The sequence below is a fragment of the Antrostomus carolinensis genome, unplaced genomic scaffold (genome assembly GCF_000700745.2).
Source record: "Antrostomus carolinensis isolate BGI_N321 unplaced genomic scaffold, ASM70074v2 scaffold23143, whole genome shotgun sequence".
In the NCBI taxonomy this organism is placed as follows: Eukaryota; Metazoa; Chordata; class Aves; order Caprimulgiformes; family Caprimulgidae; genus Antrostomus; species Antrostomus carolinensis.
Window position 1 is genome coordinate 393 of NW_010304760.1, and position 11679 is coordinate 12071.

At 43.1% G+C, this 11679-nt stretch overlaps 1 protein-coding gene across 1 annotated transcript; it reads left to right on the forward strand.

Moving 5' to 3' along the window:
• Positions 1–1261: 1261 nt before the first annotated feature.
• Positions 1262–9141, forward strand: ATP6V1B2 (ATPase H+ transporting V1 subunit B2). The gene is made up of 14 exons (XM_010164574.2): positions 1262–1379; positions 2220–2275; positions 3039–3137; positions 3771–3864; positions 3968–4045; positions 4544–4683; positions 4817–4918; positions 5337–5434; positions 5685–5808; positions 6233–6383; positions 6764–6846; positions 6940–7044; positions 7205–7334; positions 7461–9141. Exons 1-14 carry the CDS (start codon positions 1262–1264, stop codon positions 7601–7603), a joined length of 1521 nt encoding a protein of 506 aa, XP_010162876.2. The 3' UTR covers positions 7604–9141.
• Positions 9142–11679: the final 2538 nt, after the last annotated feature.

Here is an 11679-nt window from a genome sequence, read left to right on the forward strand (position 1 = left end):
CCAGCTTCTCTGCTCTGATGGTCACTCTGGTTTGAAAGCCAAATCAATCCTCACAATTCCTGCCACCCAAGTCTGCTTTGCTGTGAAGTGGAGGCTTCTGTCAAGGTTGGATCCAAGGTGACTTCATACTCAATTCATATTTTTTTCCCTGGAGATTTTGGCTTTTGCCCAAACAGACAATTGCTTGCAAGCTGGGTATGAAAAAACCATTTCATTTGCTTTTGATTTGCCATGGACTGGGTGATCTTAATGGCAACGGGAATTGTGAGTCAGTGGCGAGCTGCTTTCAAGGGGAATTGATGCTGAGTTGATACCGAGGAAGTGTGTTCTCGTGGACAGAGCAAGGAGTGTGAGCCCGTTCCCGTTTATGGAGGAGGAAGTGCTCATGAGACAGTCATGAGATGACACGCTTTGCTCGAGATCATGTTTTCCATTCCTTGCAGACAGCGGGCTGCAAACGCTTGCGGTCTAAGCAGAGTCCTCTCGATAGTGTAAGGTCAGTACAATTCTCCTTGCTCAGGTGAAAGGAGCAGCCCAGCCTGTGGTTTTGATTTTAATTCAGGGGCACGTGTCGTGTCTCAGGGTGTTTAGCAGGATTTTGACAAGAGTAAAATCGAGCAATAGAAGTTCTGCCTTTAGACCATCTTCATAGATTCATAGAATGGTTTGGGTTGGGAGGGACCTTAAAGCTCATCCAGTCCCAACCCCCCTGCCAGCAGCAGGGACGCCTTCCACTAGACCAGGTTGCTCAAAGCCTCATCCAACCTGGCCTTCAACACTTCCAGGGAGGGGGCATCTACAACTTCCTTGGGCAACCTGTTCCAGTGTCTGACCACCCTCACAGTGAAAAAATCTTCTACACTCGGTGACCATCAAACCTTATCTAACACAGCTGTGATTATTGCTGCTGGAGCGATTACATTGCAACAGTCCACGCTGCTTGTTGAAGTGTAAATACTGCGGTGTTGACAGTCGGGACACGGGCCAAGTGTGCCAAACCTGGGCAGGCTGAGCCAACTGAGTCCCTGTGGCCTGGTGCTGGTGGAATTGGTGATCTTCCCCAGTACCACCAGTGCCTGTTCCCTCTGCCTCGTCCTGTGACCAAGGATGGGTGCTGGTGTCTCTCCTCTTTGGCAAATGGCTCTGCTTGCTCATTTTTCCTTCCCAGGGATAAGTGATTAACAGTCACTCTCCTGGTCACTGCTCCTTGTGACCCTGATAAAGCTTTGACTCAGTGTCACTTTTATCTGCGGCTCGAGTGATGTTGGGCTCTAGCTGGGATACTGCCCTGTCCTTAGAGCACCTCAGGAGGACTGTCAACTACATTGTCACAGCTCTTCTACTGAGCTGGCAGCAGAGCGATGAATTCTGGGCACAAGGTACCTCAGAAGTTGTATGTAGTGCTAATACCTGAGCTGCTGATGGTTAAGACATGAGCTGCTGATGGTTAAGAGTTTACAGGAGTAGCTGTGGCCTTCTATCAGGTGTCAACCCTGAAATTAAGCCAGAATAACCCAAGAGTAGGAGGAGTTTGGCTAAACTGAAATTCAGCCTTTTACAGTATGGTGCACTGCCCTTTTTTTGGGGAGAAAGGAAAGGTTTTATGAGGTTTCCTCTTAGCAATGTATGAGAAAACCACTTGTAGAAGCTCTGCTTGCTTTGCTAAGTACAGGCTTTCAGGTGGGCTGTTTCAATGTTGTGGAACAGGACACTTCTGTGCTTAAAAAACCCAAAAAAAAGCCTAGAAGTTGAATATTGATATTAAGATCTCACCATTTGTTGGACCTAAATTGCTGTGGCACCCTCGTGATCACAAATTACTGGTGTTGCTGTCCCTGCTTTTCAAAGATCTTGCAACTGTATATTTTTTCTTAGCTTAAAATGTCAGCTCTACATTGTGTTGGTGTTTTCTGGTGGCATTCCAATTATTCCTGGTTGTAGATTTGCAGTGAATTTTTGTGGCAGACAAGAAAATGGCAATATCATGGATCTTAATGTTACCTCAGCTGCTTTGCAAGTGGCAGCAAAAAATGCTGTCCACACAATTCAGTACCTGATCCTTCTTGGGGAGTTCGTAGTAAGTGTAGAAGAGCTACAGAGCTGGGCCCAAAAAATCTACAAACCTGAGACTGGTGATAGGAATGAAACTTGGAAAACTTGATGTAGGATGTCTCTGATGTTCTGAGGAAGTACCTGACTTGTGGCTTCTTTTCTTTCAGCTTATAAAACTGTATCGGGTGTGAATGGTCCTCTGGTGATCTTGGATCAAGTGAAGGTAAAGATCCAGCTTATTAATGGATGAAGCTTTTTTGAGAGAGTTTACAGGAGAAGCTGTGACAGGTTAAATCCAGACTGTTGTGAAATCTGGGAGTCCACTGAATAATTTTAATGCAAGATAGATATTTGACTGCTGAGATAGATGAGAATACACAAATTGCTGTGAAGCCCAGGAGAGTTGCCCATGTCCTGGAAGAAAGGGAGAGTTGTTTAGTCTGTTGGGGAGGAAAAAGAGGAAACATTGTTTCAGTTTTACCAAAAACCCCCAAAGTGTTGTCTAAACTTGCATGTGGAAATGTACATATTCGCTTTGTTCTTGACCTTTCTGTTACCACAGGGTAAGTGCTCTCCAAAAGGGAACTATAAACATTTTTGTCTTGTTTTCAAATTATTGTTAAGTTATTGTTGAAGGCAAAGAACTGATGCTGTGTACAGGCAAAAGCCAACTTTTTCTTATTGTCAGGACACTCCATTCTGGCTTTCCATGAGTATTTCAGGACTAGTTGGGTTTTTAGAATGGATTCTATCAGGTTTTTCTGCAGCCTGCAACTCTGGGCAGATGTTGTACAGTCCCTGTGAAAATGGCTTTAGCCTGGTAAATTTTAATTGCCTTGGAATGAGTTTTGATCTGATGATAAAATTATTTTTAAAAATAATTGAATAGTTACTAAGCTTAAGCTTACTTGGAGCTGGTAACTTTGATTTCATGATTGTTCTTCTGGATTTTAATACTTTTCATCATCTTTTTTGCCCATCTTCAGTTTCCTAGGTACGCAGAGATTGTCCATTTGACTCTTCCTGATGGCACAAGAAGAAGTGGGCAGGTGCTGGAAGTCAGTGGCTCCAAAGCTGTGGTTCAGGTATGATTAGGGACAGGAGTGTCTCTTGTTGCAACAGAAAAATACTTTATTAATCAGCATATGAAATCTGTCTGGTGATATTGTTCTTTTGGTACTGTAAATAAAAAAAATTGAAGTACTTATTCCAAGTGCAAGTGGCACGAATAATGTTAGAAGGTTGAAAACTGGTGTACAGTGACTTTATTTGCATCCCCCATAGATTTCTTTGCTGCTAGATTAAAGGAATTGTACTCTAATTGTACAGTATTAGATTCAAGATCGACTCCTCTGCTATGTGGATGCAGATATTTCTTTTAAGCAGCTGTTTCTTGTTTAATATTAATTCTTCTTATCTAAGGAACTTTACCCTGTTGGCAAAGGGAAACGCTTGAGATCAAAGGAATGGCACCAGGTTTGTTGGCTGCTGCTGATACACTTCATGAATTTTGTTTAAAGCAGATTTTCATGTGAAGTTTTATACCAACGAGCTTCTTTTGAAATCCTTCACTGGCAGAGGACTGCCTTGTTTCTCTGCCCTGTGGCTGATCTCGTTCTCAAGCTGTGAAGCAGCTTTCTAGTGTGTTATTTTGTAAAAGCACAATACTTACTCCTTCCTTCTGTGGGTTTTTTTTTTTCCTTCTGGTATTTTTACAGGTATTTGAAGGAACTTCAGGTATTGATGCTAAGAAAACGTCTTGTGAGTTTACTGGGGATATTCTTCGAACCCCTGTCTCTGAGGATATGCTTGGTAAGTACTTGCCTCTTGCTTTGCAGAACAAACAGGCTTATCACACCCTAACTTATTTTCACAGTAACTTACATTTTTTTTATTGCTCTTTTTTTTTTTGTAGGCAGAGTATTTAATGGATCAGGAAAACCTATAGACAGAGGCCCCATTGTTTTGGCTGAAGATTTTCTTGACATAAATAGTATGTTCTTAATCCATTTATTTTATTAAGTTAAAGACAAACCTGGTGTTTCTGATTTCTGAATGTTACAGTAGATTTGGTGTTGAACATAGGATCTGACTGTTAGATGGAGTTTAATCTTATTTTTTTTAAGTATGTGTATGGCATCAGACTCAAATCAAATTTACACAAGTGGAGGAAGATGAGGTAGCAGAAAATAACTGTTTTCAGTAATGCTTGGAAGCTGTTCTTTGAAATATTTATAGACTATCTTAATTATACAGCCTCTAAAGATAAAAAGCTGATAACCTGACAGGCATTTCTTGAAAGCACTCCTACTGTTGACATGAACATAGGGATCTACAAAAGGCTCAGGTTTGACCAGGTGGTTTGTAGGCCTAAGGTGGGGTTTGCAGCTTTTGACATGAGCCTTAGATCAGTGCATAAGGTCAGTGTTAGCTTGATCAAGCTTCAAACATGTACATGGAATAACATGTGCTCTCTTAAAAAATGTAACAGGTCAGCCAATCAATCCCCAGTGTCGAATCTATCCAGAAGAAATGATTCAGACTGGCATTTCTGCTATAGATGGTATGAACAGTATTGCCAGGGGGCAGAAAATCCCTATATTCTCAGCTGCTGGTTTACCCCACAATGAGGTGAGCACTCAGATCTACTCTCTAAACAGTTGCTGGCTTGCATTTCACTGGGGTTAGAAAGTAAACTAAGCTAAATTCTGATCTGTGTAATAGAATTTAATATACAGATGGACTGAAACATTCTTTTCCCTAGATTGCAGCTCAGATATGTCGCCAAGCTGGCTTGGTGAAGAAATCCAAAGATGTGATGGACTACAATGAAGAAAATTTTGCCATTGTGTTTGCTGCTATGGGTGTAAGTCAAAATTATCAGAGGGGATTGATGCTTGAGTAATACAGGAGACAATGCTGAGAGCCGCTGAATATTACTACTTTGAAAGTATTCTAAGTGGGGAACTAGACAGTGCTAGATTGGCTGTCTGACATAAATAGTATGTTCTTAATCCACTTATTAAGTTAAAGACAAATCTGGTGTTTCTGATTTCTGAATGTTACAGTAGATTTGGTGTTGAACATAGGATCTAACTGTTAGACTGTTGGGCTGGAAGATCCCAAGTGGCCAGAAGTACTGTAACAAAGTGTGATTGATCAGGATAAAGTATTTGGAATTTAAAATTTCTAGCCTGGAATTCTAGAAATAACACATTAATAACGTGGCAAGTGTAGTATGCTAAAATCTGCTCTGGCACTGATGGCTTAATGTTGTGATTTAGGTAAACATGGAAACTGCTCGGTTCTTCAAATCAGACTTTGAGGAAAATGGGTCCATGGACAACGTGTGTCTGTTCCTGAATTTGGCCAATGATCCAACGTAAGTAGTTACACTGTGATGGTTGGGAAAAGGCTGAGAAGAACAAGTGAAGCAGAAGCTGAAGCCTGACTGGTGTCCTGTGGGTTATCACTTACATTGGCATTCTGCAGCCAAGTTGAATATGAAATGCTGGTGCTGCCATTGGTGCACGTGGCAGGTTTTCAGAGGTTTTAAGTATTTGTAACTTCAGACTTTTACCTTGCAGCCTTAAAACACTTATCATAAATAATGCCATGCTGTTCTATTTCAGCATTGAACGCATCATCACGCCTCGTCTAGCTCTGACAACAGCGGAGTTCTTGGCGTATCAGTGTGAGAAGCATGTGTTGGTCATTCTGACAGATATGAGCTCCTATGCTGAAGCTCTGCGAGAGGTACGGGTTTATTAACCCCTGTGTGGGGGTTGGCACAAAGGGTTAGTAGTGTAAAGTGAGAATGTAAAGTTCTAACAGCTTAAGCTGTTAGAATTGTTCTTAAATAACCAGTGAGGCTTTTAGTTATTCTTTGTTTGTCTGGGATAATGTTCAGCAGTCAACCAGCTGTTGCTGTGATAGCTAGACTTATTTGACTAGTGACATTCAGCAGTTTGATATTAAAGTTTTTGATTTGCCTTGGCATTTTGTCTTGTCACACGTGGCTGTAGTGACATACTTCTCTTAATAGGGGTTTGTGTGGCTGAGTTCTGGTATCACCTGCAGGAAGAAGTACTTTGAGTCACTGGTGTAGCTTAATTAGGGGAGACAGCAGGTCTGTGTGAGTGATCTGACTTTTTGGAAACATTTTTCTGGATTGCTTCAGGTTTCAGCAGCTAGAGAGGAGGTGCCTGGCCGTCGTGGTTTCCCAGGTTACATGTACACTGACTTGGCTACTATTTATGAACGTGCTGGGCGTGTGGAAGGCAGAAATGGTTCCATTACTCAGATTCCAATTCTTACCATGCCCAATGATGGTGAGTTATTGTCAAGTATTTTTAATAACTAGCACTTTAAGGGACTGCTTTAGAGCAAGCTGCCTTATTTTGGACATGCTGCAGGATAGAAGGTTCTGTGGCCTTTAGGTTTCCATTTGGAGACTGCAAGTTCTTGGCTGCCTTTTTTGTCTCTATTGCTTGTGGAAATGCTTTGCCCATTTCAGACTTCAGGACTGTTCTCCAGCCCCCTGCCAGGAGTGCTCACAGCTCTAATCCTTGCATAAGAGCACTTAACATGTAGGGGTACTAACTGATGGCATTTTACTTTAGAAGTCACCTAACAGCATGAAGCTGCTGTATCAATGCTAGAATGGATGTAAAAGGTCTGAAAACTGTCAAACCATTTTTTTTTTCCACAGATATTACTCATCCTATCCCTGACTTGACTGGATACATCACTGAGGGACAAATCTACGTGGATAGGCAGCTGCATAACAGACAGGTGTGTACCACACCAGTTAGAACATCGTTAAGATGACTCTGTACTCTTGAAAGTATTAACGTTTAAATTCTTGGATATCTTTTTCTCTTCCAGATTTACCCTCCTATCAATGTCTTGCCTTCCTTGTCTCGACTGATGAAGTCAGCTATTGGAGAGGGTATGACCAGGAAGGATCATGCAGATGTATCCAACCAACTGGTATGTAAAAACCGTTGCAGAGAAGCAGAGGCATATTTCAAACACACCTTTCACTAAACAGCCTGTAAGGAACATGTCACATGAGACCCTTTGTTTGGGTTTGAACAGAAATCATTACTTGGATGATCAAGGTAAAAGCATTTCTTTCTGTCCCTTCTAGTATGCCTGCTATGCTATTGGAAAGGATGTACAGGCCATGAAGGCTGTAGTTGGTGAGGAAGCTCTCACCTCAGATGATCTTCTTTATCTGGAGTTTCTGCAGAAGTTTGAGAAGAACTTCATTGCTCAGGGTAAGTGTCTGGTTTCAAGAACAACTCACAGTATGCATGAACACCTAAAAAGTCGTGTTCTCAGATCTCCCTGGTGCTGAGACACTCTCCTTCCCTGTATTTCATTCTCTGGTTGCTTTCTGGCAGGTCCCTATGAAAATCGCACTGTTTACGAGACCTTGGACATTGGATGGCAGCTTTTGAGGATCTTCCCCAAGGAGATGTTGAAGAGAATTCCTCAGTCAACACTGGCTGAATTCTATCCTCGAGATTCAACTGCAAAACACTAGCCACAACTTCATCTCTTACTCCTTGCTCTGTGAAATGCTGTTTGTTTTCTTTTTTTTCCATGTGTTGGTGTTTACTTGTTGCCCTTACAATTAAAACCAGGAATAGGTGACATTTGTGCCAGTGTTCCAATGTACACTGATACCAGTTTTTAAAATATCCTTTCTTCCAAAGCCTGGATCTTCAGGAAAATCTTTAGGCCAGCTCTTACAAATGTGCAATAGCTATGATGAAGCTTGTTTATGGAACTGGATGTTGTGTAGACATTTCAAGGGAATGTCTGAGAATTACCAGAAACTGCAAATCTTTTTATTTTCAAACCAGGAGCACATGGTTTAGAAAACACGAAAGAGCAAATGTGACTTCCTTTGTCCAAAGCATCTGCTCAATCTGATCATCTGCAGTTGCCATGCTGCTGGTAGAGCAGATGGCTCTCTGTGGTCCTGCTGTTGTGCCTGCAGACCAGGCTAATATGTGGAAAGCGTGATGCATGACAACAGAACCTCTCTGAAAAATGCTGATTTCCAGCTATGGCTTAAGATTCTTAGAGGTTTGCATGAACTGAGGACATTAATAGGCACGCAAAGTGCTTTTCCACTAGCACAGGATCTTTTCAGAGGTCACAGGCCAGTGTGTTGCTACCTGAAGGTAGCATGATAAGGCTGAATTACTGAATTAAAGGGTTTAAATTGAAGTTTGCAGAATAAGCTTCCTACTTACCCTTTTTTTTTTTTTTTTCTTTGAATTCTGGAAATGCCAGACACACAAAACAGCAGCTAAAGCATTCTGAGATCAGTGGGCAAAACTGTAGGTAATTCAAGGCTTTGTGCTGCTACTGAAGGGGATTATAAAAGATGTGACAATACTCACACATGGTGCAGTTGTACTGGTGGGAGGTCAGCTTTGAAAGCTCATCTTGTACTAAACGATGCAACAGGAGAAAGCAACTTGATGTGTGAATGGATATTTTGAATTCTGTTACAAAGCATGCTCTAGGTGGCACTGGGTTCCGAGCTGTGTTTGAAATTGTTGTGGTTTGCACTCCAGGCACAGATTTGGCTAGCCAGGAGAGCTCAGCATTCCCAGACACTGCAAACTTGGCTAGTCAATTCAGTGTTGGTTTTTTGGGTTGGGTGTTTTTTTCCCCAAATTGGTTCAGATGAGGCTCTGAGCCCAGTGCTGGCAGGCTTTCTTGCTTTTTTTTCCAGGCTTAATGTAGTCTAAGCTCTGGTCTAGCTACCCAAAGCATGTTGCACCTCTCTAAACGCCTTCAGTGCTTGTCTAGGAAGGTGCTAACATGACTCCAACGATAGCGTGCTAATTCCAGCTTCCCCTGACGTCTCCTACGTGCAGTTCTTTCTATAGTTTGTTCAGTGTTCTCTGTAACTTGGACGCAATAGCGACTTTATTCCAGTGCATTCCACCCTAAAGCTGTGTCAAGTCTATTTTTCTTGAGGTAGGGATGGGAGGTTGGAAGTGTTGGCATGAGAATATTTTAATGTAGAGTATATCTAAATAAATTAAATATGGAAAGTGTTGATCAAAATGTCAGCTTTTGTGATTTCTGTGGTTAAAAACAACTTCAGGTCTTTCAGCAGTGCCTAAGATGTCCTTTGCCACCCAGGATCCTGTTTATGTGAATAAAACTACTTCATACTGTGCTGAAAACACATTTCACTTCCATTTCGAGGTGTGCAGTGAGGGCCACTTGAGCCACCCCCATATTATTACCAGAGCTGGTGGCTTTTGTTGATCAGGATTTGGCCTTCAGCTTCAGGACTGAATGCTTTGTTCTGTGGTGCAGTCACGGGTAAAGGCTTTGCAGGGATGTTGGAGGGTGATGTGATACCGCTGCTTCCACATGTGTGTCTCAGCGGGTGGTTTGCACTAGAGGAGGCTACGAAACCTGCAAAGGTGTCTTGTAAATGAGCTTGGGCATCAGGTTGAGCTTGAGCTTCCAGGTTGCCCAAGGAAGTTGTGGCTGCTCCTCCCTGGAAGTGTTGAAGGCCAGGTTGGATGAGGCTTTGAGCAACCTGGTCTAGTGGAAGGTGTCCCTGCTGCTGGCAGGGGGGTTGGGACTGGATGAGCTTTAAGGTCCCTTCCAATCCAAACCATTCTATGATCTGCTGACTTCAAATCTTCTGTATGAAGAGTGCTGCCAAGGGTGAGGGGGATGTTTGTTCAGGTCTGTGCAGACAGCCTGGGGCATGGCTCTGCTTAAACCCCTGGTGTCAATCCCTCCCCATTAATTAATTAGGTGAGAACTGTGAAACAGGGAGATCGGGGATTCTTCCTGATGTACTCCAGAAAGTGGAGGTAATTCCAAACATACCTTCCTTTGCTGAGCAACGTGCACATCCACACCAGTCACTTAATGGGGGAAGAGAGTGTCTTGTCCTTCTGCTGATGTTGCTGTTCACCTCTGCAGAGCGCTGAGCTGCACTGACACCATCTCTGTAAACAGAGTTTGTTCCGACTGATAAAAACCCGAGGCTGCCTCAGGTGGTCTCCTATTAAATGCTGTACTAAGCTGTAATTTGAGCTGTTTCTTCTACAGAAGTACAAGTCCTTGAGGTAGATAAAGTCATTAGCTTGGGTTTATTTTAAAAAAAAAATACTCATTTAAGTGTCCAAGCTGCTTCCTGCAATATGCTTTCCACCAAGAGAGACACTAAGTTACAAATCCCATATCCTCAGTATTAATAATGGCTTTGATTTGTCCCATAGAGCTTGAAAGACTATTCATTTGATGTGATGGGAGAAGAGGAAGGAGGATCTAGTCTACCAAAAACACCTCTGATGGCTTACAAAAACCCAAAACGTTGGGTCAAGTGCTTTTAATTTATTTATTTTTTTTTTTTTTTTAAATCCATTTACCCCTCAGTTACAGTCACTGCTGTGAGGGATAACCTGGGGTTAGGGCACGAGAATAACCTCATGAACAGATGGCAGCAGGCAGGGCTTGGGAACACAGGTTTTGAGAACATGAGTAAGAGGAGAAATTCCAAAGTTCGGTGAATTCCTGAAATCCTTCATTCAGTAGGTGACAAATTTTAGGGACAAAGGTTGAACAAACATTCCCCAGGGGCTGTGAGTGCAGCAGGGCAATGCAGATACCTGCAAGTGTCTGTGTGTGGATCACATGGCTCTGGAATGTGCATGTTACAGAGCAAAGCAAAAGGACTTCTGCAATAATAGAAATATTCATGGCAATTAAACTCTGTGAACTTGCTGGGGGAAAGGAGGAGCTGTATTCTGTGGCTCAGGGCAGGCTGGTGAGCAGGAAGCCAGTGATAGCGTGGTTCATCCAGCCTGGATAAAGGTTTGGGTTGAATATAAATAGTGAAGGTGGTTTTGTGCCAGGGATAAAATAAGCTGTTGTCTGCAGCACAGAGGAGAGGCTGGATGGAGCACGGCAGCCACGCAGCGGCACTGCACACCCGGCAGCCAGCGCAGAGGGGATGGAGCGAGCTGCTGCGTGTCAGCTCCCAAATCAGCCCAGGACAGGTGTGTTTCAGATCCTGGATCACCTGGAAATAACTTTTTTTAAAAAAAAATTAAATATTTAGACAGCAGTACAAGAACTCTTTCAGAAATTATCAGACCCGCTGGAAGCAGCAGTGGGGACAGTGATGCTTCGCAGCTGCTTGGATGCTGCTGACTGGAAATGCGCTGAATTTTTGAATGGTGTTTGTGGGGAACAGCAGGATGGGGCTGGTTCTGGTTTGCTTTGCTTTGTGAGGTCAGGGGAGTAGGCTGTGCTTATTAGGCACAAAACCAGCCTGCTGAGGCTCTTCAGCCCTTTCCTGAGGGAGTTAATTCAGGCTTTACTTGCTGTTTAAGCTTCTAGGACTGCTGGTTTGATGAGGCATGTATCTGGCAGAGGTTTGGTGGCAGCACCCAGCTCTGACCTCTCCCCTTCTGCTCCCTGGACTGATGTGGCTGTGCTGCCCATACCACACTGCTCCTCGCTGGCAGAGAGTCCTGCTGGGATCACCAGGCACATGGGAACCTGCTCTCTTCTGGCTCCAGAGACTCAAAGTGGAGCAGAAATCTCCATTTTCCTCCTTTCTCATGC